This window comes from Leucoraja erinacea, unplaced genomic scaffold (assembly GCF_028641065.1).
Source record: "Leucoraja erinacea ecotype New England unplaced genomic scaffold, Leri_hhj_1 Leri_65S, whole genome shotgun sequence".
NCBI lineage: Eukaryota > Metazoa > Chordata > Chondrichthyes > Rajiformes > Rajidae > Leucoraja > Leucoraja erinaceus.
This window is the reverse complement of record NW_026576575.1, coordinates 368,110-395,181: the sequence shown is the minus strand read 5'-3', so window position 1 is coordinate 395,181 and position 27,072 is coordinate 368,110. Positions and strand designations below refer to the sequence as shown.

The 27,072-nt window shown below is 48.9% G+C and overlaps 1 protein-coding gene across 2 annotated transcripts in view; it reads right to left on the bottom strand.

The window, feature by feature from the left end:
- Positions 1 to 27,072, bottom strand: part of abcf1 (ATP-binding cassette, sub-family F (GCN20), member 1) — a 64,455-nt gene that overhangs the window by 15,813 nt on the left and 21,570 nt on the right. The window contains exons 9-20 of one of the 2 annotated variants that reach the window (XM_055631134.1): positions 25,184 to 25,264; positions 22,599 to 22,682; positions 20,712 to 20,813; positions 19,743 to 19,856; positions 17,184 to 17,306; positions 13,515 to 13,615; positions 12,283 to 12,368; positions 9,756 to 9,895; positions 7,809 to 7,957; positions 6,698 to 6,781; positions 4,905 to 5,029; positions 2,637 to 2,749 (exon numbers count right to left, since the gene is read on the bottom strand). In XM_055631134.1, coding sequence (XP_055487109.1) covers positions 2,637 to 2,749; positions 4,905 to 5,029; positions 6,698 to 6,781; positions 7,809 to 7,957; positions 9,756 to 9,895; positions 12,283 to 12,368; positions 13,515 to 13,615; positions 17,184 to 17,306; positions 19,743 to 19,856; positions 20,712 to 20,813; positions 22,599 to 22,682; positions 25,184 to 25,264 — 1,302 coding nt within the window. The remainder of the gene's footprint in view (positions 1 to 2,636; positions 2,750 to 4,904; positions 5,030 to 6,697; positions 6,782 to 7,808; positions 7,958 to 9,755; positions 9,896 to 12,282; positions 12,369 to 13,514; positions 13,616 to 17,183; positions 17,307 to 19,742; positions 19,857 to 20,711; positions 20,814 to 22,598; positions 22,683 to 25,183; positions 25,265 to 27,072) is intronic. The other variant, XM_055631135.1, reaches the window with a different exon arrangement.

The following is a 27,072-nucleotide window of genomic DNA, read 5'->3' as shown; positions in this document are numbered from 1 at the left end:
TGTCAGGACTTTCATATGAAGAAAGACTGGATAGACTCGGCTTGTACTCGCTAGAATTTAGAAGATTGAGGGGGGATCTTATAGAAACTTACAAAATTCTTAAGGGGTTGGACAGGCTAGATGCAGGAAGATTGTTCCCAATGTTGGGAAAGTCCAGAACAAGGGGTCACAGTTTAAGGATAAGGGGGAAATTTTTTAGGACCGAGATGAGGAAAACATTTCCACACATTGGTGAATCTGTGGAATTCTCTGCCACAGAAGGTAGTTGAGGCCAGTTCATTGGCTATATTTAAGAGTGAGTTAGATGTGGCCCTTGTGGCTAAAGGGATCAGGGGGTATGGAGAGAAGGCAGGTACAGCATACTGAGTTGGATGATCAGCCATGATCATATTGAATGGCGGTGCAGGCTCAAAGGGCCGAATGGCCTACTCCTGCACCTATTTTCTATGTTTCTATATAATCCTCGCCACCTCCAAAGGGATCCCACCGCTGGCCACATCTTCCCATCTCCACCCGTTTCTGCTTTCCGCAGAGACTGCTCCCCCCGGTCAACTCACCCCACCCCACCCCCTCCCAGGGTACTTTCCCCTGCAACCGCAGGAGATGACAATAGACAATAGGTGCAGGAGTAGGCTATTTGGCTCTTCGAGCCAGCACCGCCATTCAATATGATCATCCACAATCAGTACCCCGTTCCTGCCTTCCCCCCATATCCCCTGACTCCGCTATCTTTAAGAGCCCTATCCAGCTCTCTCTTGAAAGCATCCAGAGAACCGGCCTCCTCCGCCCTCTATCGCCCTCTGAGGCAGAGAATTCCACAGTCTCACAACTCTCTGTGAAAAAAAAGTGTTTCCTTGTCTCCGTTCTAAATGGCTTACCCCTTATTCTTAAACTGTGTGGCCCCTGGTTCTGGAGATGCAACACCTGTCCCTTTATCTCCCCCCACCCCCTCGACTCCATCCAAGGACCCAAACAGTCTTTCTGGTGAGGCAGTGGTTGTGCACACTTTTAAGCTGTTGTACCTTCTGCTGGATGGGAGCATGCAGACGAGGGAATGACCAGGGAGGGACAAGTCTTTGCATAACTTTCATTTCTTTATTCTCCATCACCATCTTAGTTTTACTTTTCAAGGTACAGCTGGGAAACAGCCCCTACGGCCCACCAGGTCCGCTCCGACCAGCGACCCCCGCACATTAACACCATCCTACACCCACTGGGGACAATTTTTACATTTACACCAAGCCAATTAATCTACAAACCTGTACGTCTTTGGAGTGCGGGAGGAAACCGAATATGTCGGAGAAAACTCACGCAGGTCACGGGGAGAACGTGCAAACTCCGTACAGACAGCGCCCGTAGTCGGGATTGAACCCGAGTCTCCGGAGCTGCATTCGCTGAAAGGCAGCAACTCTACCGCTGCGCCACCGTGACTGCCCTGGGTCCTCGTTTCCCTTTGCCCAGGCTTCCAGTCTGAGGAAGGGTCGCGACCCAAAACATCACCCGCTCTTTCTCTCCAGAGAAGCTGCCTGTCCCACCGAGTTACCCCACCATTCTGTGTCCATCTTTGACTACAGTTGTCTGCTTCTCCCGAGACAGCGTTAAGTGTGGATGGAGTCAATGGTAGGTAGACAAAAATGCTGGAGGAACTCAGCGGGTGAGGCAGCATCTATGGAGCGAAGGAATAGGTGACGTTTCGGGTCGAGACCCTTCTTCAGAGAACAACGTTTTGGGTCGATACCCGTCTGAAGAAGGGTCTCGACCCGAAACGTCACCTATTCCTTCGCTCCATAGACGCTGCCTCACCCCGCTGAGTTTCTCCAGCATTTTTGTCCACCTTCGATTTTTCCAGCATCTGCAGTTCTTTCTTTAACATGGTGGGATGTCTGGCCTGTGTCACGGACTGGGCTCCATGTACAACTCTGCAATTTCTGAATAGAATCGCTTGAGGAGAAAGCTGAAGCATCTGAGCTGCAAGAGGTGTGTGAAAAACGGGATGTCGAACTACTTAGCAGAAAATCACATTTGTGCCTCAGTAGTCACTCGAGTCAATTATCCCAACTGGGATGGAAGGAACCTAAGTCTGAAGAAGGGTCCTGACCAGAAACACCACCTAATGATGTTCTCCAAAGATACTGTCTGACCTGCCGAGTTACAGCCAATTGCAGTTCAACAGTAACACTTGACACTTGAAGGGCGGCACGATGGCACAGGGGTAGAGTTGCTGCCTTGCAGCGCTTACAGTGCCAGAGACCACTGGTTCAATCCTGGCTACACCTCTGTACGGTCTCCCTGCAAGCATGTGGGCTTTCTCCGAGAACTTCAGTTTCCTCCCACACTCCAAAGACGTACAGGTGTGTAGGTTAATTGGCTTGGCATCAATGTAAACATTGTCCCCAGTGTGTGTGTGTGTGTGTGTGTGAGTGTGTGTGTGTGTGTGTGTGTGTGCGTGTGTCAGTGAGTGTGTGAGTGAGTGGGTGTGTGTCTGGTTGTGTGTGTGTGTGTGTGTGTGTGTGTGGGTGCGTGTGTGTGTGGGTGTGAGTGTGTGTGGAGTGTGTGTTATGTATGGGGATCGCTGGACGGTGCGGACTCAGTGGGCCAAAGGGCCGCTGTGTCTCGAAACTAAACCAAACACTTACTGCTTGTTTGGTCGACTTGCCGCCCGCCTTCAGATCTTTAAGTCTCTTTTCCTGCTTTTCATAGAGTTTCAGCTGTTCCTTCTGTTTCTGCAGGTACATCTTCTTAAAGGTGTCTGCAAGGAACAAAAGACAGGCAGGAATCAAAAGCAGTGCAGGACTTCTCCAAGACAAAATATATACACAGACACCAGAGGACATGGTGTCCCCTTTAAAGTGAAGGGGAAAACGAGTTAATAGGAATCTGAGGGGTAACTTTTCCACACAAGAGGGTGGTGGGTGTGTGGAACAAGCTGCCAGAGGAGGTAGTTGAGGCTGGGACTATCCCAACGTTTAAGAAACAGTTGGACAGGGACATGGATCCAGATCAGCTTGCTCTCCGGTACCGGGAGGCCAGGGTCAGCCTGTAAAAAGGGGAGGGGGGGGGGGGGGAGAGGTTGACCATCTCAATTCTACTCCATTTAACTCCCCCTCCCATCCCCACACTGACCGTTCTGTCCTGGGCCTCCTCCACTGTCAGAGTGAGGCCCAGCGCAAACACACCTCACATTTCGCTTGGGCAGCTTACACCCCAGCGGTATGAACGTTGACTTCTCTAACTTCAAGTTTCCCTCTCTCTCCATCCACTCTCCCTTCCCAGTTCTCTGACCAGTCTTACCGCCTGCGACTACATTTTACCTCCGTTTGCTTCGTTGTCCTTGCATTCTCCCAACTAACAAGGGTCTGTTTTACATTCTCCGTGATCTCCATTCCCTTTGTCCTGTTTTCACACCTTGCACCTTTTCACACCTCCTCCACTACCAGCGCAAAACCACCTCGTATTTCATTTAGGCGGTCACGGTGGCGCAGCGGTAGAGTTGCTGCCTAACAGCGAATGTAGCGCCGGAGACCCGGGTTCGATCCCGACTACGGGCGCTGTCTGTACGGAGTTTGCACCTTCTCCCCGTGACCCGCGTGGGTTTTCTCCGAGACCTTCAGTTTTCCTCCCACACACAAATACAATCCCAGATTAAGTACAACGTGTGGAGAAATAGCCCACTGAGACATTATGCAAGAGCCACAAGTTCATGTGGTAAGAGCAGCTGGTCAAAGAGGTGATAAGGAATAAAAGTGGAATTTTAGGAAGATGATGAGGAATTTCTTTAGTTAGCGGGTGGTGAATCTGTGGAATTCTTTGCCACAGAAGGCTGTGGAGGCCAAGTCAGTGGATACTTTTAAGGCAGAGATAGATAGATTCTTGTTTAGTGCGGGTGTCTTATGGGGAGAAGGCAGGAGAATGGGGTTAGGAGGGAGAGATAGATTATAGAGATAGAAATAGATGGCTGCAACCTTCCCCCCATTGACGAACTGCACACTGCAAGGGCCAGGAAGCGAGCGGGCAAGATCATCTCTGACCCCTCTCACCCTGGCCACAAACTCTTTGAATCACTTCCCTCTGGAAGGCGACTCCGGACTGTCAAAGCCGGCATAAGAACAGCTTTTTCCGCCACGAGCAGTAGCTCTACTCAATAACCAAAAGTCTGTAGCCTCCTTTTGCTCTGGTATTTTATTTAATTCTTCACATGTTTAAATTATATTTTTATTTGTCTACTGCATGTCGTGCTGTTACTTGCGAGGGGAGCACCAAGGCAAATTCCTTGTATGTGTATATATATGGCCAATAAAATGTATTCAATTCAATTCAATGATTGAGTGGACTCACAGAAACATAGAAAATAGGTGCAGGAGGAGGCCATTCGGACCTTCGAGCCAGCACCGCCATTCATTGTGATCATGGCTGATCGTCCCCTATCAATAACCCGTGCCTGCCTTCTCCCCATATCCCTCGACTCCACTAGCCCCTAGACTCTCTCTTAAATCCATTCAGTGACTTGGCCTCCACTGCCCTCTATGGCAGGGAATTCCATAAATTCACAACTCTCTGGGTGAATTTTTTTTTTCTCACCTCAGTCTTAAATGGCCTCCCCTTTATTCTAAGACTGTGTGGCCCCTGGTTCTGGACTCGCCCAACATTGGGAACATTTTTCCTGCATTTAGCTTGTCCAGTCCTTTTATAATTTTATATGTTTCCATAAGATACCCCCTCATCCTTCTAAACTCCAGTGAATACAAGCCTAGTCTTTTCAATCTTTCCTCATGTGACAGTCCCGCCATCCCAGGGATCAATCTCGATGTGTCGAATGGTCTAATTCTGCTCCTATCGCCTAAGAGCTGAAGACCTTAACCTCCCCTGAAAGGTGAGACAGTACATTGGAAATGGCGGCCACTCACTGTAGTTGCCTCTATAGTAGAAGAGTTTCTGCATGTCCAGGTGGATGATGTCCGTGCAAACATCGTCCAGGAAGCCCTGGTCGTGAGAGACAATCAGCAGCGTCTTCTTCCAGGTTTGCAGGTAGCTGTCGACGAGAGGCAAAGAGAAAGTAAGTAATCTCAAAAGGCCCACAGACACAGAGTTAAGGGCCTGTCCCATGAGCATGTGACCTGCATGCGGCAAGCGCGACCAAACTGGAAGCGGGGTCCGTGCGGAGATCGAGTGATTCCGTACGAGTTGACGTGAAGTTCGATCGAAGTCCGCAGGAAGTCCGCGCTAGGCGTACGCCGTCAAGATGTGCGTACGGCGTTGAGACGCTGCGTACGGCCTCAATGCGGCTGCGGGCCGGCAGGCCGTTGCCGCGCGGAATTATCGAACAGTGTCAGTTTTTCGGAGCCCCACGCGATGTCGGGACCAGCTCCGCACAACTCCATACGGCTCCGGCGATCGAAATGGGACCGGCCCCGCGAGGCCGTACGGCTCAAGCGACCATGTTAGGTTGCGCTCGCCGCATGTAGTCGCACGCTCGTGGGACAGGCCCTTAACACAAAGGCAGCCCCCTAGGATGTCATGGGCTGGAGAGCATAGCTTCAAGTGTATGTATGTGTTGTTCGATCTGTGTACCATTGTATGTAGCACGTTAGTACCTGCACTGATGTAAAGCACTTTGGTTAACGCGAGTTGTTTTTAAATGTGCTATACAAATAAAATTGACTTGACTTGACTTAAGGGGCTGTCCCACTTGGGTGACCTAATTTTCGAGTTTAGACGAGTTTAGGAGAGTTTGAAAAAGTGTCATGTTGAAGACCTCTTTCGACTATGTTGAAGACTAGCTACAACTAGCTTTGGGAAAATTGAACTGAAGACGACCTCCTTCGACCTCCCTTCGACTATGTTGAAGACTATCTACGATTACCTTCAATTACCTTAGACTACCCTCGATTACCTACGAATAAACATGCCGACCTACTTCAACTAAACCTACGAGTAAAAAAAGCATAGATTTTTTCCCATGGCAACCTTATTTTACTCGCGGGCATTTTTCAACATGTTGAAAAATATGCCACGACCTAGCTGAGGCCTTGAGTACGCGGGGACCACTCTCGAGCATGAAGGAGAGCTACAAAGACTTCCTAGGACATTGTGTCGACCATGCTGTGAGTACGAGTCGAGGGCAAACTCGCCAGAACTCGCGGATTAGGTCACCGCGGTGGGACAGCCACTCTAAGGTGTTGTCAAGCTGGAAGGGGTACAGAGAAGTTTAAGTAAGAACTGCAGATGCTCGAACCATCGAAGGTGGACAAAAAATGCTGGAGAAACTCAGCGGGTGAGGCAGCATCTATGGAGCGAAGGAAATAGGCAATGTTTCCGGTCGAAACCCTTCTTCAGACCCTTCGACCAGAAACGTTGTCTATTTCCATTGCTCCATAGATGCTGCTGCACCTGTTGAGTTTCTCCAGCATTTATGTCTACCTTCGATTTTCCAGCATCTGCAGTTCTTACTTAATCATTCACTCTACGACAGGTTTGGAGGGAAATGGACCAAACGCAGGCAGGTGGGACGAGTGTAGCTGGGACGTTGGTCGATGTGGGCAAGGTGGGCCGAAGGGCCTGTTTCCACACTGTATCACTCTCTATGACTCTAAGGGTCTTGAACCAAGACCTCACCCATTCCTCTCTCCAGAGATGCTGCCTGTCCTGCTGAGTTACTCCAGCAGTTTGCATCTACATTCTTACACTAAAGCAGACCTACTTATTCAGCCAGATGACTGCATTGAGGTCCAGATGGTTGGTCGGCTCATCCAACATCAGTAGCGTGGGCTCCATGAACAGGGCTCTGGAACACAGCAAGGGCAGAAGCATAAACACAATCACCTTACACTGACGGAGACACAAGGAACAGCAGACGCTGAAACCACGAGCAAGATGCAAAGCACTGGGGGAACTCAGCGGCTCAGGCAACGTCTGTGGAGGGAATGGACAGGTGACATTTCAGGCCACAAGCCATCTTCAGTGTGAAGGTGGTCCTGGCCCAAAATATCATCTGACCATGTCTCTCCACAGATGCTGCCCGACCCGTAGGTTCTCCCCATGACCTGCGTGGGTTTTCTCCAAGATCTTCGGTTTCCTCCCACACTCCAAAGACGCACAGGTTTGTAGGTGAATTGGCTTGGTACATGTAAAAATTGTCCCTAGTGGGTGTAGGATAGTGTTAATGTGCGGGGATCACTGGTCAGCACGGATCCGGTGGACCGAGGGGCCTGTTTCCGTGCTGTATCTCTATACTAAATTAAAGACTGGGTGGGCCTGTTTCCGCACTGTATCTCTATCTATATCTATATAATATTAAAACTCTGTGGCTGGCTGGCTGTGTGTGTTTCTGCCTGACTTGTGGGTGCCAGCCTTTGATTCGTGCCTTTGATTCGTTGCTACGCCAACACCAGACCCAGAAACGCCCAGATATTTTCCATTTCGGTAGAGATTTCACTTTTCATTCCAAGTATCCACTCCTGATTAAATTTTGTCGTGTTTATGTACGTGTTTATTTTTATTAAAATCCTTCTCCCCCTCCCCCACTCACTCATTTTGTCGCCTCCTGCTGGCCAGCGACCATAACGGTTGCTGGCGCCCGCCTCTCGCCTCAAAGACGCCATTTAAAAACAGCCGCACTGCTGAGTCCTGAACTGCTTGAGTTGGAGGACCACGTCTCCCGTGGGGGCTACGGGTAGGGAACGGCTGCGTTGGGGGAGCAGACCCAACGGGTCAGCACTTGGTCTAGTATTAATCTAATGACTCGGAGGTGGGGCCTGTTTCTGCGCTGTATCTCTATACCAAATGAAACCCACGTCTGGTCCCATCCTTACCTGGCCAGTGAGACTCGCATCCTCCAGCCTCCAGAGAACTTCTTGGTGGGACGGCCCTGCATCTCAGGAGTGAAGCCCAAACCAGCGAGGATACGACGGGCTTTCGCCTCCGCTGCGGCGGCCCCCATGGCCCGCAGCTCCTCGTACACCTGCAGAATCAATCAATCAATCAATCAACCTTTATTGTCATCTTGCAAAGCAACAGTTGCACAGTGCAAAATGAGAAGACGTTTCCCAGCATCGCACATGAAACTTAAAACATTTCACACATAATAACAGTAAAAACAATCCAGTACCTGATGAAACAGTATAAATAGTTATAAGCAGCAGGTAAAGCAGTAACATCAAAATAAAGTAAAAACAGTCATTAAAATGTCCATGGCAGTTGATTTGAGTGGCCAGTGCCAGAGTTATTAAAATGTCAGTGCAAAGCTGCAGAATCAGGTGACTGTGAGTACAGAGTGACTGTTTAGCAGCCTCACAACCTGTCTAGCAGTCTTGTAGTCCGGGCTTTGACGCTACGGTATCTCTTGCCTGATGGCAGGAGATCCAGGTGTATGTGGAGGGGGTGCAGTTTGTCCTTAGCTATTCTGTGAGCTTTTTTCAGACAGCGGCTCTGGAACAGTTCGTGTACCGAGGGTAGGGAGACGCCAATGATCCTCTCTGCTCCCCTCACTACCCTCTGCAGAGCCTTCCTGTCCGAGCAATTGCCTGAGAAAGGCCACAAGTGATGAGAGCAACTCTTGCCATTGACTGAGTGCAGCGTAGGTTCACCAAGTTAATTCCCCGGGTGGCGGGACTGAAATATGATGAAAGAATGGAGCGATTGGGCTTGTATTCATTGGAATTTAGAAGGATGAGAGGGGAGCTTATAGAGACATGTTTAATTATTAAGGGTTTTGGACACGCTAGAGGCAGGAAACATGTACCCGATGTTGGGGGGGGGGGGGGGGGGGGGGAGATCCAGAACCAAAGGCCACACTTTAAGAATAAAGTGTAGGCCATTTAGGACTGAGAAGAAGAAAAACTTTTTCGCCCAGAGAGTTGTGAATTTGTGGAATTCTCTGCCTCAGATGGCAGTGGAGGCCAATTCACTGGATGCTTTCAAAAGAGAGTTAGATAGAGCTCTTAGGACTTGCAGAATCATACAATATGGGGAGAAGGCAGGAACGGGGTACTGAATGTGGATGATCAGCCATGATCACATTGAATGGCGGTGCTGGCTCGGAAGGATGAATGGCCTCCTCCTGCACCTATTGTCTACCTGTCTACGAGCACAATTCGGCCCATCAAGTCTACTCTGCCATTCAACCATGGCCGATCTATCTGTCCCTCTCAACCCCATTCTCCGTCTTTCCGTCTCATACCCCAGTCTCCTGCCTTCTCCCCATAACCCCTGGCACCTGTACTAATCTCACAGGGTGACAATGGCAGAGTTGCTGCCTCACAGCGCCAGAGACCTGGGTTTGACCCCGACTACTCTCTGTACGGAGTTTGTACGTTCTCCCCCGTGGAGTGTGTGGGTTTTCTCTGGGCGCTCCGGTTTCCTCCCACACTCCACAGACGCACAGGTTTGTAGGTTGGTGAATTTGTAAATTGTACGTAGTGTGGGTAGGATAGCGTTATAATGTGGGGGGGGGGGGGGGGGGGGGGGGAAATCGCTGGTCGGCGTGGACTCGGCCTGTGTCCGCGCTGTATCTCTAAACTAAAAAAACTAAACGAAACAAGAATGCAGATGCTGGAAAATCGAAGGTACACAAAAATGCTGGAGAAACTTAGCGGGTGCAGCAGCATCTATGGAGCGAAGGAAATAGGCAACGTTTCGGGCCTAGTTCCTTTGCTCCATAGATGCTGCTGCACCCGCTGAGTATCTCCAGCATTTTTGTGTATCCAAGAATCTATCAACCTGTGCGTTGAATGTATCCATTGTGAAGTTGTGACTCTCACCTTCTGCAGTCTCTCACCAGCTCGGTCATCTCCCTTCTCCAGGAGAGCCTGGAGCTGCCGCTCTTCTTCCAGCAGCTTGAGCCGCTTGGTATCAGCTTTCAGCACTGCATCGACGGCCACCGTGTCATCCGCCCGCACCTCTGAAGAGGGAACACACAGACTGTTAGCTCACCGCACCTCTCTACTGAGGCCTCCCCATCACTCACTCCCTCCCTCCCTCCTCTCTGTCCACCAGACCCATGACCAACGCTACACGCTGGAGTAAATCAGCGGGACAGGCAGCATCTCTGGAGAGAAGGAGTGGGTGACGTCTCGGGTCAGTCTGAAGAAGGGTCGCGACCCGAAACGTCACCCATTCCTTCTCTCCAGAGATTTCTGCGGCCTGTCCCGCTGAGTTACTCCAGCATTTTCATAATCATCATACTTTATTGGGCAAGTATGTTTTGCAACATACGAGGAATTTGATTTGCCATACAGTCATACCAATAAAAAGCAACAAGACACACAAAACACATTTTAACATAAACATCCACCACAGTGACTCCTCCACATTCCTCACTGTGATGGAAGGTGAAAGAAAGTTCAATCTCTTCCCTTCTTTGTTCTCCCACGGTCGTGGGCCTTGAGCCTTCCGTTGACGGGACGATCTTACTCCCGGAGCCGGCAGCGGGCCTCCTCGTCGGGGCGATCAGGCTCCGCATTGGGGGGGGGAATCTCAGCTCCCCCGCACCGGGCGATCTGACCCCGGGTCGAGGCTAGTCAAGCGTTGTGCAGCTTTTGGAGGTTCCAGACATTGGTCTCTACCCGAGATTGCGAGCTCCTTGATGTTAAAGTCCGCAGGACTCGGTTGGAGCGTCGATCCCAGGCAAGTGATCGGCTCCGATGGTAAGTCCACGTCCCTGCATTGGGGCTCAACATCAATGTCGAGCAAGGTCGCCAGCGCCACGCTGTTAGGCCGCAGAGCGACCGGAGATACGATCCGGAAACAATCGCATCTCCGGCAAGGTAAGAGACTGAAATGGACTGTCTTCGATTTAAACCAGCATCTGCAGTTCCTCCCTTCACTTCTCTATCTCCACCCACTCCATCACAGCCCATCATGGCCTGGAGCTTTGCCATACAGCGCAGAAGCAGGCCCTTCGGCCCAACTTGCTGCGCCGAACAACAGGCCCCATCTATATTAGTCCCACCTGCCAGCGTTTGGCCCATATCACTCGAAACCTGCCCTATCCATGCACCTGTATTCATGTATAATTTTATTAGATAGCACACTAACAAAAGCTTTTCAGCAATGTAATAAAATTGAACTGCAGATGCTGGTTTATACCAAAGATATCTAAATATATTCATTAAAATATTGAAATATATGGTTAATATAATTACATAAATATATAAATATAATTTAATTTAATATATATTAAATGTAATAAATATATAAAATATATATAATTTAATATATATTAAATGTATATTCAATATATGTCTATCTAAAGTTATCCAGTAGCTCAGTAAACATGATAGTAATAACCCTAAACCCTTTTATCCCATTCTCAGCTAAGATCTTTTAGTTTAGTTTAGAGATACAGCGCGGAAACAGGCCCTTTGGCCCATCGATACCCCTATCCTACACACACTAGGGACAATTTACAATTATAACAAGCTAATTAGTCTACAAACCTGTGCGTCTTTGGAGTGTGGGAGGAAACCGGAGCACCCGGAGAAAACCCACGTGGGTCACGGGGAGAACGTGCAAACTCCGTACAGACAGCACCTGTAGCCAGGTTGGAACCCGGTTCTCTGGTGCTGTGAGGCAGCAACTCTACCGCTGCGCCACCGTGCCGCGCTTCTGTGCAATCTATGCAAGCACAGTGACACTCCACAGCAGGGGTGTCAAACTACCAGCCCGCCGGCCGCGGAGGAGGTCCAATCCAGCCCGTGGGGTGATTTTGGGGAAATAAATAGTATATTCACGACTATTTATTATGTATCTGTACGGCAGCCACTGTCTCTCCCTTGCCGGTACACAAAAATGCTGGAGAAACTCAGCGGATGCAGCAGCATCTATGGAGCGAAGGAAATAGGTAACGTTTCGGGCCGAAACAATGCCCATTTCCTTCGCTCCACAGATGCTGCTGCACCCGCTGAGTTTCTCCAGCATTTTTGTGTACCTTCGATTTTCCAACATTTGCAGTTCCTTCTGAAACATTCTCTCCCTCCCCGCTCTCTCTCTCCCACCTCCCACCCTCGGCTCCGTGATTGACCCGCGGTTGCCAAGGGGGACTGTTGCCCCCCGGCAACCACTGTCAAACAGACAAGATGGCGGCGCTGAGCTCCCCTTGGCCTCCGGCTGGCTGACTGACGTTCCCGCTTGAAGTGGCATTTTGCCCAATCTGGCCCGTGACCTAAAATGAGTTTGACGCCCCTGCTCTACACCCACACAAAATAAAACAATCCAGAATTATCGAGCTCTGCCTGAAAAATATCCGTTATGAAGTTACGACACTGACCATCGAGAAGATCATCTTACCTTGTTCACAGAGGAGCACGTCGATGTTAGGAGGGATATTCAGCACTCGGTTCTGAATGTGCTTCAGCATTGTTGTCTTACCCTTGCTGGGAAAGAGGGGGAGAGGTCTTCAACATTACACCCACCTGGCAACAAGATTCCCGACCCTTCATAGGATAGGTTCTTTATTGTCATTATAACCATATAACAAACCATATAACAATTACAGCACGGAAACAGGCCATCTCGGCCCTACAAGTCCGTGCCGAACAAATTTTTTTTTCCCCTTAGTCCCACCTGCCTGCACTCATACCATAACCCTCCATTCCCTTCTCATCCATATGCCTATCCAATTTATTTTTAAATGATACCAATGAACCTGCCTCCACCACTTCCACTGGAAGCACATTCCACACCGCTACCACTCTCTGAGTAAAGAAGTTCCCCCTCATATTACCCCTAAACTTCTGTCCCTTAATTCTGAAGTCATGTCCTAAACATGTACAACAAAATTAAAAATGCCAACCAGTCAGTGCACCATTCACACATCATCTAAAAGCTAACAATACGTAAAAGAGAAATATCTAAAATAAACAACTAAAATAAATAACATGAAAAAAAAGCATAAACACACAACCATACATTCTTCTGTCGATTGCACAATCCCTATGGTATGTAGCGCACCTGCGCCCTTTTGGTGGCTATATTAAGTGTAGTTATTGCTGTGGGATAAAAACTGTTTTTGCGTCTGTTTGTCCTTGTCCTTATTGATCTGTACCGTCTGCCTGACGGCAACAGTTCAAACAGGGAGTGTCCGGGGTGGGAAATGTCCTTTATAATGTTCTGGGATTTCTTGAGACAGTGGGAACTGTGTAGGTCCTCCAAGGTGAGGAGAGGGCAGCCGACAATCTTCTGGGCATTGTCAATAGACCTCTGGAGCGTTTTCCTCTGAGCCGCTGTGCAGCTGGTGTACCACACGCATACACAGTATGTTAGGATGCTCTCTATGGAGCACCGATAAAAGGACAGCAGCAGTCTCTGAGTGATGTTGTTCTTCCTGAGCACCCTCAGGAAGTACAGTCTCTGCTGGACCTTTTTCAGCAGCGCAGAGGTGTTCACGCTCCATGTCAGGTCCTCCTCAATGTGGATTCCCAGGAAGCGTGGGAATATATTGCCCCGTGGCTTCAATCAGTAGCCGATGGGGATGTGTTGGCGAGGTTTAACATGCGTGGCGGCACTGTGGCACAACTTACCCGTTAGGCCCGACCAGGCCATATCTCCTTCCGGCCACAATGTACAGGTCAGCATTGATGAAGAGTTCCTTCCCGTGAGCGGAGATGCTGAACCTCTCCAGCTGAAAAACAAAACATGGAGTCTCATTAATAGCGCCGGAGACCCGGGTTCCATCCCGACTACGGATGCTGCCTGTACGGAGTTTGCACGTTCTCCCCGTGGCTTTTCTCCGGGATCTTCAGTTTCCTCCCGCACTCTAACGGCGTGCAGGTTTGTAGGTTAATTGGCTTGGTGAATGTAAAAATTGTCCCTAGTGGGTGTAGGATGGTGTTAGTGTGCGGGGATCGCTGGTCGGCGCGGACCCGGTGGGCCGAAGGGCCTGTTTCCGCGCTGTATCTCTAAAGTAAACAAAAAAACTAAACACACCACGGCTCAGCGCGCATGAACCTACCTGATCTCCCGGTTGCTGGACACTTTAATTCTCCTTCCCAGTCCCACACAGGCCTTTCTGTCCTAGGCCTCCTGCATTGTCAGACTGAGGCTAAACGCAAATTGGAGGAACAGCACCTCATATTTTGCTTGGGCAGCTTACAGCCCAGTGGTATGAAATGTTGATTTCTCTAACTTCAGGTAACCCTGGCATTCCCTCCCCCACCCAACTCGCAACAGCTTCTTGTTTTCACCCTACAAACAGCTAACAATGGCCTGTTTCCTATAACATCATTATATTTTGCATATCTTTCATTCATTGTTCTTTATCTCTCCCACATGGGGCGCTGCACTGGCAGCAGCCTCTCCCTACAGCCTGTCTGTTATTTCTGTCTTTTTTATTATTTTTAGTTAGTCCAAAGTGTTGTGTTGGGGGAAACTTTAACTTCTCTATGTGGGGGAGGGGGGCAGGGTAAGGGGGAAACCGTTTCTCAGTCTCTTCCTGGCGGGGACGCGACTATTTCTCCGAGTCGCGTCCTCGCCCCCCATCTCGCGGCCTACCAGCTGGATCGGAGCGGCCTTTCCTGCCGGGGACCAGGAACCGGACCAGGGCTGCTACAGCGGCGGCGCAGCGCTGGAGTCACCGCGGAGCGGGCGATACCTACCTGGGTCGCCGTTGGAGCTCCGGAGCGTTGGGCCGTGGCTCCAACATCGTGGAGCTCTGGTGCGGAGCTTCCAACGCGGGCGGCGCTGACCGCCATCGTGTAGTCCTGGGGCGCCTTGCAGAGGGTCTACAGCAGCAGTCTCCACCCGGCGCGGCCTGCGGACTTTGGAAGCCGCAGACTCCGGTAGGAGGGGGCCGACTCTGTGTCCACGCCGCTGAGGACGTCCCACAGCCCCGACGTCGGACTTACAACACCCCGGCGGGGACATCGGGCCGCCCGTAGCAACTGCGGAGGGCACGGGGAGGCCCTGACCACGGGGAATAGTGGAGGAAGAAGACTGACTTTGGTGCCTTCCCACACAGCGGGAAACTTTGATTCTGCTGTGTGGGGATGTTTTATGTCAAACCCTATAGTGTGTTGTGTCCTGTTGATTTTTATTGTATGGCTGTATGGAAATTCATTTCACTGTGCCATCAGGCACATGTGACAATTAAATCTATCTTGAATCTTGAATCTTGAATCACCGTCGATGTATCTCGTTTCCCTTATCCCTAACCAGTCTGAAGAAGAGTCTCGAACCGACTCGTCACCTCTCCTCTCCAGAGACGCTGCCTGTCCCGCTGAGTTACTCCAGCTTTTTGCGTCAATCTCATTAACACACAATGTCACCAGTGAGCTGGAACTGAAAGTTTAGCTGACGTTTAGACAAGGGTCACAAAACAGGGACTCTGCTGGACTTGGGCAGATTGAGTGGGCAGAGAGGTGGCAGATGGAATACAGCGTAGCAAAGCTTGGAGTCAGGCATATTGGTAAAGTGGATATAGGCGTAGACTATTTTCTAAATGGGGAGACAATCCGGAAATGGGAGGTACAAAAGGGACTTGTGAATGCTGGTGCAGGATTCCCAAAATGTTAATCAGCAAGTCGAATCGGCAGTAAGGAAGGCAAACACAATGCCAGCATTCATTTCAAGAGGACCAGAATACAAAAACAGGGATGTAATGCTGAGGCTCTATAAGGCCACATTTTTGGAATATTGTGAACAGTTTTGGGCCCCATATCTGAGGAAGGATGTGCTGGCTCAGGAGAGGGTCCAGAGGAGGTTTACAAGAACGATCCCAGGAATGAGTGGGTTATCATAAGATGAGCGTTCCACAGCAATGAGTTGAGAAGGATGAGGCGGGGGACCTCATTGAAACCCTGATGAGGGGTCTCGACTTGAAACGTCACCGATTCCAAATCTCCAGAGATGAGAATTGACCTGCTGAGTTACTCCAGCATTTTGTGGCTTTCTTCGGCATCTGCAGTTCCTTCCTACACATTAACTCAGTTGGTAGCATCTTTGGTCCAGAATATAAAGCACATGTGCCTGATGCTCTGACAGTGAAGTTGGTCTCAGTTTGACATCCCACCACCCCTGGTTCAGTGCAAGACCAGACTCCATAATGGACGTGTGGGAAGGAACTGTAAATGCTGCCTTACACCAAAGAGAGACGCAAAATGCCAAAGTAACAGGTAGCATCTCTGGCGAGAAGGAATCAGTGACGTTTTCTGGTCGAGACCCTTCTTCAGACTGATATAGAAACATAGAAATTAGGTGCAGGAGTAGGCCATTCGGCCCTTCGAGCCTGCACCGCCATTCAATATGATCATGGCTGATCATCCAACTCAGTATGCCGTACCTGCCTTCTCTCCATACCCTCTGATCCCCTTAGCCACAAGGGCCACATCTAAATCCCTCTTAAATATAGCCAATGAACTGGCCTCAACTACCCTCTGCGGCAGAGAGTTCCAGAGATTCACCACTCTCTGTGTGAAAAAAGTTCTTCTCATCTCGGTTTTAAAGGATTTCCCCCTTATCCTTAAACTGTGACCCCTTGTCCTGGACTTCCCCAACATCGGGAACAATCTTCCTGCATCTAGCCTGTCCAACCCCTTAAGAATTTTGTAAGTTTCTATAAGATCCCCTCTCAATCTCCTAAATTCTAGAGTATAAACCAAGTCTATCCAGTCTTTCTTCATAAGACAGTCCTGACATCCCAGGAATCAGTCTGGTGAACCTTCTCTGCACTCCCTCTATGGCAATAATGTCCTTCCTCAGATTAGGAGACCAAAACTATACGCAATACTCCAGGTGTGGTCTCACCAAGACCCTGTACAACTGCTGTAGAACCTCCCTGCTCCTATACTCAAATCCTTTTGCTATGAATATCAGGGGAGGAAGGGGACAAAGATAGAATGCAGTCAGAGACAGTAAGACTAGTGGGAGAACTGGGCTGTGGAAGGGGAAGGGGAATGTAAGGGCTATCTGAAGTTAGAGAAGTCAATGAAAATGTCAAACATCCTCCTCAATGGATATGTTTAAGGCAGAGAGAAATAAATATATATATAACGGGTCCCGCTTGTTCTAGTGTTCTATATTTTTTCCATATTGCAGTCGATAACTCTCTTTCCACTCCCCCCCCCCCCCCCCCCCCCCCCCCCAGTCTGAAGAAGGGTCTCGACCTGAAACGTCACCCATTCCTTCTCTCCAGAGATGCTGCCCGTCCCGCTGAGTTACTCCAGCAACCTTGTGTCCACCTCCACAATAGATACCTTGATGTCGGATGCATTCTCCAGCATGGCCTGTCGCGAGGACTGCTCAGCTTGTGACACAGAGAAGTCGCCCTCTGCATCGTTTGAAGCTTTGAGTGTGTCCACTTGTCGTTGGAACTCCATCTGAGGAGATGAAGAGGAACAGAAATAAGGTTACGAAACTTAAAGAGGCATACGACACGTTAGAACTTCATTTATTCCAGGAGATAATATGCTGAGAGAGTGGAGCGGCTGGGCTTGTACACGCTGGAGTTTAGAAAGATGACAGGGGATCTTATTGAAATATAGAAGATTATTAAGGGTTTTGACTCGCTAGGAGCAGGAAGAAATTTGTCGATGTTGGGGTAAGCCATTTAGAAAGGAGATAAGGAAACACTTTTACACGGAAAGAGAGTTGTGAGTCTGTGGAATTTTCTGCCTCAGAGGGAGATGGAGGCAGGTTCTCTGGATACTTTCAAGAAAGCTAGATAGGGCTCTTAAAGATAGCGGAGTCAGGGGATATGGGGAGAAGGCAGGAACGGGGTCCTGATTAGGGATGATCGATGTGATCGTGGCTGATCATCCCCAATCAGTACCCCTTTCCTGCCTTCTCCCCATATCCCCCGACTCCGCAATCTTTTAGAGCCCTATCTTGAAAGCATCCAGAGAACCGGCCTCCACCGCCCTCTGAGGCAGAGAATTCCACAGACTCACCGCTCTCTGTGAGAAAAAGTGTTCCCTCGTCTTCCTTCTAAATGGCTTACTCCTTATTCTTAAACTGTGGCACCTGGTTCTGAACTCCCATGACATCGGGAACATTTTTCCTGCATCTTGCGTGTCCAATCCCTTAGCATTTTATATGTTTCTATAAGATCCCTCTCATCCTTCTAAATTCCAGTGAATACAAACCCAGTCGATCCATTCTTCCATCCAAGGGCCCGGTCGATCACATTGAGCTTAGTTTGGAGATCCCACCGCCCCTGGTTCATTGCAAGACCAAACTCCACAATGACGAGGATGATCTGGGGTTTGAGTTAAGACCTGCACTGACTCAGTCAATGTTAATTTTAAAGATAGTAGACACAAAAAGCTGGAGTAGCTCAGCGGGTCAGGCAGCATCTCTGGAGAAAATGAATAGGCAACATTTCCGGTCGAGACCCTTCTTCAGACTTTTAAAGATTCACTGGAGTTTAGAAGGATGAGGGGTGATCTTATAGAAAAATATAAAATTATAAAAGGACTGGACAAGCTAGATGCAGGAAAAATGTTCCCAATGTTGGGCGAGCCCAAAACCAGGGGCCACAGTCTTAGAATAAAGGGGAGGTCATTTAAGACTGAGGTGAGAAAAAACTTTTTATCCAGAGAGTTGTGAATTTATGGAATTCCCTGCCACAGAGGGCAGTGGAGGCCAAGTCACTGGATGGATTTAAGAGAGAGTTAGATAGAGCTCTAGGGGCTAGTGGAGTCAAGGGATATGGGGAGAAGGCAGGCACGGATTATTGATAGGGGACGATCAGCCATGATCACAATGAATGGCGGTGCTGGCTCGAAGGGCCGAATGGCCTCCTCCTGCACCTATTTTCTATGTTTGTCCAGGAAAGGAAAGAAAATGACACTCACTCCCTCCCCCAACCTCTTGAGGTTGCCTCCTGATTACTCTACAGCAATATAATTAGGTAAAGGCTCAGACAGAACAGAGAGGGCTCTGTATTTATTTCTTCTGCCTGATTAAATCAGCATTTTCTGGCCCAAAACAGGAGAACAGCATTAATAATCTGAATGGAAAAGCCAGACAAACAAGCTGCATAAACTGAGCGTTTGTCGAAACTGGGCCTGGACTCGCTGGAGTTTAGAAGGATGAGGGGGACCTCATTGGATATTTTTAAAGCGGAGATTGACAGATTCTTTATTCGTACGGGTGCCAGGGGTAATGGGGAGAAGGCAGGAGAATGATTGAATGGCGGAGTAGGCGTGATGGGCCGAATGGCCTGAAACTGCAGCTGGCACTTATGAAACCTGGAACCAGACTGACACCACATAATTGAATTTAATTGAATATTATTTTTGTCATTCAGACCTTTCGTTGCCTTGCAGTCATACATATAATAAAAATGACAAAAACACACAATCAACACAAATTTCACAACCACCACAGTGAGTTCACCAGGCACCTCCTCACTGTGATGGAAGGCAAAGTCTTAAAGTCTTAACGACAGCCTTGGTTGCTAATAAATGCAAAACATCTAAAGACAGCGGGTTAATTCTGTAATTCTGTGTAGGAAGGAACTGCAGATGCTGGTTTAAACCGAAGATAGACACAAAAAGCCGGAGTAACTCAGCGGGACCGGCAGCATCTCTGGAGAAAAGGTGACTGAAGAGGGGTCTCGACACAAAACGTCACCCATTCCTTCTCTCCAGAGATGCTGCCTGGCCCACTGAGACACTCCAGCATCTTGTGTCTATCTTCAGAGGGTTGATTCCATTGGCCAACGTTATCCTTCCTTTTTACACTCAGATGTTGTTTGGGACTGCAAAATAAGAAATAATTCATAGTTAAATTCAGAAATGTGCAGCCCCTACCTGCTTCTTCAGTTTCTTCTTTTCTTTCTTGCTTAAGTTGGCATATTTGTCATCTGCGGCCTTGTCCTTTGCTGCCTTTTCATCCTCCTCCCCTTCATAGTCGCCATCGTCATTCTGCATTGTCAGGGAGGACAAAAATACTCTCTCATTCAGCGCGTGAGGACAGTTAATACGGAGTTAATACACTCACAGGCAGTGGTTAACGTTCCTTCCGATCGGCTCCAAACACGGGCGGAAGTATAGCTTTGGGAACTGCTCTGCCCAGGACAAGAAGGCTCTGCAGAGAGTAGTGCGCTCGGCCGAACGCACTGTGGGAACTTCACTCGCCCCCCCTGCAGGACCTATACATCAGGAGGTGCAAGTCCAGAGCCAACAAGATCATGGGGGACACCTTCCCAGTTGGGGATGGACATGAAGTGCTGGTACAGTATTGCCATCAGCGGCCATATAACCATATAACAATTACAGCACGGAAACAGGCCATCTCGGCCCTACAAGTCCGTGCCAAACACTTATTTTCCCCTAGTCCCATCTACCTGCACTCAGACCATAACCCTCCATTCCTTTCCCGTCCATATACCTATCCAATTTATTTTTAAATGATAAAATCGAACCTGCCTCCACCACCACTTCCACTGGAAGCTCATTCCACACAGCTACCACTCTCTGAGTGAAGAAGTTCCCCCTCATGTTGCCCCTAAACTTCTGTCCCTTAATTCTCAAGTCATGTCCTCTTGTTTGAATCTTCCCTACTCTCAATGGGAAAAGCTTTCCCACGTCAACTCTGTCTATCCCTCTCATCATTTTAAAGACCTCTATCAAGTCCCCCCTTAACCTTCTGCGCTCCAGAGAATAAAGCCCTAACTTGTTCAACCGTTCTCTGTAACTTAGTTGCTGAAACCCAGGCAACATTCCAAGAACAAATGAACAAAAGCGACACCATTTTTAGAAAGCTGTTAAGTTTCGCACCTTCACCTTTCCTTTGCCTTTGGAGTCCTCGTCACCATCTTCCAGCTCCTCCTCTTCCTCCTCCTCATCTTCCACATCCGATGCACCGTAGGAATTTGTAGGCTGTTGGGAAACACAAATTAACTTAGGGTGGCGCGGCGGTAGAGTTGCTGCCTCATAGCGCCAGAGACCCGGGTTCCACCCCGACTACGGGTGCTGTCTGTGCGCAGTTTGCACGTTCTCCCCGTGACCATGCGTGGGGTTTCCTCCGAGATCTTCCGTTTCCTCTCACACACCAGACATGCAGGTTAATTGGCTTGGTATACGTGGAAAATTGTCCCGAGTGTGTGTTGGATGGCGTTAGTGTGCGGGGATCGCTGGTTGGCGCGGACTCGGTGGGCCAAAGGGCCTTTTCCATGCTGTATCTTTGAACTAAACTAACTTTTGCGTAAGAAAGAACTGCAGATGCTGGATAAAATGCTGAAGTAACTCAGCGGGTCAGGCAGCATCTGTGGAGAGAAGGAATGGGCGACGTTTCGGGTCGAGACCTTTCTTCAGACTGATGTCAGGGGAGGGGGCGAGACAAAAAGAGAAAGTAGGCAGAGACAGTAAGACTAGTGGGAGAACTGGGAAGGGGAGGGGGATACAGAGAGAAAGGAGGACTATCTGAAATTAGAAGTCAATGTTCATATCGCTGGGGTGTAAACTACCCAAGCAAAATATGAGGTGCTGTTCCTCCAATTTGCGCTGGGCCTCACTCTGGCCATGGAGGAGGCCCAGGACAGAAAGGTCAGATTGGGAATGGGAGGGGGAGTTGAAGTGCTGAGCCACCGGGAGATCAGGTAGGTTAAGGCGGACTGAGCGGAGGTGTTCAGCGTAACGATCGCCGAGCCTGCGCTTGGTCTCGCCGATGTAGAGAAGTTGACACCGGGAGTCTCGCCGATATACTTCGATTGATCAATTGATCATAGATTTGATTGATCATCTGTCTGAAGAAGGGTCCCGACCTGAAGCATCACCTATCCACGTTCCCCAGAGATGCTGCCTGCACATTGTGTCGTTTTGTGTAAACCAGCATCCGCAGTTCTTTGTTTCGACAGTCATTTTGATCGACAGAGTCTTACTGGCCCGTAGGAAACAAAGAATCAGAATGAACCAAAAACTCTTTGCTCCTGTACAGATGGGAACTTGCACGAAAGTCTAGAGAAAGAACGAGATCATCAATAGCAGGATCGTTCTAAACAAGGAATAAATAACAAGGTAACTCAGGAAAAGCAGTTTGCCAGTAACAGACTATGTTTTGCTAAATAGAATGAATAAATAGTGTTAGTCAACTGCATGTTTAGTGGTTGTTCAGTTATGTTAACGTGTAAAACCAAAACACTTGTTACTTTCATGCACTTTATTTACCTGCTTTTCACCAGTTCTGCTTTTAAAGAGATATATAAGCGCGGAAACAGGCCCTTCGCTCCTCCTCACAAGCGAACCCCGCACTTTAACACAATCCAACACACACTAGGGACAATTTGACATTGATACCAAGCCAATTAACTTACAAACCTGCACGTACGTCTTTGGAGTGTGGGAGGAAACCGAAGATCTCGGAGCAAACCCACGCAGGTCACGGGGAGAGCGTGCAAACTCTGCGCAGATTAGCGGGATCGAATCCCGGGTCTCTGGCGCTGTGTGAGGCAGGAGCTCTACCGCTGCGCCACCGTGCTCGTTGGAAGAACTGTGCGTGTGAGAGATAATGGGCTTTCCTTGAAGTCTAGGCCACGGCATCAGCAGGTGAATCACATTGGACAAGGCGAGTTAGTCGGGGGCAGTTTAGTGTTGGATTGTTAAGTACCGTAGGTTATGTTGGGGAATCAGGGCTTTCTCCTCGAGCTCATGCTGCGTTCAATATACCTTTCCTTTCCCTTCCTGAGGCTTTGATTCTTCTTTGTTCATTCCTTCTCCGCCAGCCTGCTTCTTAGCAACTGTGTTGCCGCCCTGCAGGTGAGTAGCAGCAGGGTGCATGGTTACACTCATTAATTAACCAAGTTTCAGCCTTATGGGCCTGACCCACTTACGCAACTTTTTCGCCGACTTCCGGCACCCGTCATAGGTCGTTTGCAGGTCGGCGAACATTTTCAACGTGTTGAAAATTCAGCGGCGACCAGAAAGACGTTACGACTCTTTGTGCGACTACTCCCGACCATACAGGTGACATGTCGCGGGGCGAAGCCTGTATGGTCGCGAGTAGTCGCCCAAAGAGTCGTACCTTGTTCTGGTCGCCGCGGGATTATCAACATGTTGAACATTTTCGGCAACGTGTAACGACCTATGACGGGTGCCGGCAGTCGCCGAAAAGGTCAAGTAAGTGGGTCAGGCCCATTAGAGTCATAGAGTGATACAGTGTGGAAACGGGCCCTTCAGCCCAACTTGCCAACAATGTCCCAGCTACACTAGTCATAGAGTGATACAGTGTGGAAACAGGCCCTTCAGCCCAACTTGCCCACACCGGCCAACATGTCCCAGCTACACTAGTCATAGAGTGATACATTGTGGAAACAGGCCCTTCAGCCCAACTTGCCCACACCGGCCAACATGTTCCAGCTACACTAGTCTTACCTGCCTGCGCTTGGTCCATATCCCTCCAAACCTGTCCTATCCATGTACCTGTCCAACTGTTTCTTAAACGTTGGAATAGCCCCAACCTCAACTACCTCCTCTGGCAGCTTGTTCCATACACCCACCACCCTCTGTGTGAAAAGGTTACGCCTCAGATTCCTATTAAATCTTTTCCCCTTCACCTTGAACGTATGTCCTCTGATCCTCGATTCCCCTACTCTGGGCAAGAGACTCTGTGCATCTACCCGATCTATTCCTCTCATGATTTTATGCACATCTATAAGATCACCCCTCATCGGCGTACTGGCAGCGCATAGTTACGGATCTTGACGCATAATAAATTAGCATAGGCAATGTTCGTGCGTCACCGTGCGTAACCATGCGTCACCACACGCTATACGTACGCCATCAGTACGTCAGTCAGCGTGCGCAAGGGATACGTCACGCAGGTGGGGCGTGAGAATTTTGAACATTCCAAAATCACAGCATACGCCACCACGTGGGCATCATGATGCACCAACCAATTTTTAGGATGTCGCGTAATAACACGCAAATGACGCCCGTGCTTAAGGCTTAGGCCCACGAGTCCTGGCAATGTCCCAGTCCCTTGTTAAGCATATGGGATTGACGAGGGCACCAGTAAATGGGGGATTAGGGGAGGACACCCATTACTGGAACCTCCCACTCCTTTCCATATCCACTCTATCCAGGCCTTTCATTATTTGGTAGGTTTCAATGATCACCCCCCCCCCCCCCCAATCCTAAATTCCAGTGAGTACAGGCCTAGAGCCATCAAATACTGTTGATAATTAAGACAGGGCAAAGGATATGGAATGGGAAATGGGACAGCGGTATTGGGAATGGGAAATGGGACACCTGCCATGGATGCCCTCCACCAAAAACGGTGTCTGAGACGGGCTGGGAAGATCATCAAAGACCCCTCACACCCCAACCATGGACTGTTTGCCCTCCTCCCATCAGGGAGGCGGTACAGGAGCCTCAGGTCACGCACTAGTAGGATGAGGAACAGCTTCTACAACAACACAATCACATTGCTGAACTCGGAGTCCCGCCGATAGATTTCTCCAGTCTCTCCGTCCCCATTGTTTAATTATTCTGTATTTTTTGATTATTCTGTATCTTCTCTCTTTCTATTTTTTTTATTTCTTTATGCACAACTACTACGGACTGACGCAAAACTGCATTTCGTTGTACTCATACTTGTATTTGTGCGATGACATTAAAGTTGAATTGAATTGAATTGGACAGCGGTATTCACCTTAGTCATAGAATGACACGGTTTGGAAACGGGCCCATCGGCCCAACTTGACCACACCAGCCAACATTCCCCAACTACACTAGTCCCTCCAAACCTGTCCTATCCATGTACCCTTCTAAATGTTTCTTAAACATTGGGATAGTCCCAGCCTCAACGACTTCCTCTGGCAGCTTGTTCCGTACACCCACCACCCTTTGTGTAAAAAATGTTACCCCTCAGATTCCTATTAAATCTTTCCCCCTTCACCTTAAACCTAGGTCCTCTGGTTCTCGATTCCCCTACTCTGGGCAAGAGACTCTGTGCATCTACCCGATCTATTCCTCTCATGATTTTATACACATCTATAAGATCTCCCCTCATCCTCCTGCGCTCCAAGGAATAGAGTCCCCAGCCGACTCAACCCTATAGTTCAGTTCCTCGAGTCCTGGGGGCAACAGCCTCGTAAATCTTCCCTGTACCCTTTCCAGCTTGACAACACCTTTCCTGTAACATGGTGCCCAGAACTGAACACAAACCTTGCATGAGCTTTGTGAAATTTCGGCTAAATGACACAAAGTCTGTCTCTAATTTACACCAGTCACACAGTGTTTGAATATCCTACCTTATGCTTTCCTTTTGTTTTGGAGTGTTTCCCTCTTTTGGTTCCCTTGTCATCCTCATCATCATCGTCATCGGAGAAGGCCTGCAACAAAAACCAAACGGATACTGTTCATGTTGCACCCAATATGCAACGATGAAAGCAACAGGTGTCCTAAACTTTCTGAGGCGCAACTTTCATCATTGTTCAACTTCTGTCAAGGAGAAGCTATACTTCACCCTTGTTAGACCTCATTTGGACCACGCAGTTGCAGCATGGGACCCATACACAAATAAAAACATTTCTTCCATCGAACGTGTCCAAAGACAGGCAGCTCGATTTGTTACTAACACCGATGAGAGAGAAGCGAGTGTCACCAAACTTCTGAATTCTCTGGTCGGTGTGGAAGGAACCCTCTCCAAGACACACACGTGAAGCTCACCGTTTGACCTGTTTTTACAAAATGTTAAATGGTCAGCTCGACATAGACTACAAGACCTACACCAAACCCAAACCAATTAGCAGACGAGGGCTTTCGATCCAATTTGTGATCCCAGCTACAAAGACAGATGTGTACAGCAATTCGTTCTTCCCCCACACAATTAAAGCATGGAATAATCTCCACCCAACTATAGTTACCCAACCAGATGCAACTACATTTAAAGTAGCTCTTTCTTCCCAATAACCCTTTCTGGCTTAAGCCCTCCCTTCACCACCTCCAGTTTAAATTCCATTTGGAATATTTTGGAGGACCAACAAACCAAGAACCAAGAGCCAAATTGCTCTTTGATACACAAAAGGACTCAAGGGTGCTGGAGTACCTCAACAGGTCAGGCAGCGCTTCCGGTGAACATGGACAGGTGACGTTTCAGGTTGAGACCCTTTAGTTTAGTTTAGAGATACAGCATAGAAACAGGATGTGCCTATCTTCGGTTTAAACCAGTGCCTGCAGTTCCTTCATACCCTTTGGTTCATATCTTTCCAAAACCTTCCCTGGTAGGCTCAAATGTGGGCAAATGGGCATCTTGCCCGACTTGAACAAGTTGGCTGGGGGCTGGTTTCCGTGCTATCTGACTCCACGGGTCATTGTCTGCTGAAAGACATTGGGAAACAGGCTTCTGAAAATGCCTTCATTCCAATGCTGCTCATGCAGTCCGAACTGAACTTTTCATTCTCAGCTGGTTGGAACGCACATATCACAAAACCCGATGTTTAGTTTAATTAGATACAGGTCCTTCCGCCCACCGGGTCCGCACCCACCAGCGATCCCCGCACACTATCCTACACCCACTAGGGACAATTTTTATTGGAGTGTGGGAGGAAACCGAAGACCTCGCAGGTCACGGGGAGAATGTACAAACTCCTTACAGACAGCACCCGTAGTCGGGATGGAACCCAGGTCTCCGGCGCCATGAGGCAGCAACTCTACCGCTGCGCCACCGTGACCACCCACGAGGGGCGAATTTATAGAAGAATATAAAATGACAAGTGACATAGTTAGGATAACCTTCCCCCCAAGGTGGAAGTGTCCTACATTAGAGGAGGCAGCTAGCTATAAGGCAAGAGCGGAAAGATTTAATGGAGATGTGAGGGTAAGGTTTTTTTTTTTTATACACACAGTGGGGGATCTAAAGCTATGTCGGGTGGTGGTGGTGGTGGAGGCAAATACGATTGTGGTTTTAAAGAGGTTTCTAGACAGGCACATTGGAATAGAAGGATATGGATCACATGCAGGCAGATAAGATCAGTTTAACTTGGCATCATGCTCGCTGCAAACATTGTGAGTCAAAGAGCCGATTCCTGTGTGTTGTAGTTTATAGAGATACAGCGAGAAAACAGGCCCTTCGGCCCACCGAGCCCCCTCCGACCAGCGATCCCCGCACACCAACAGTATCCTACACACCAGGCAAGTG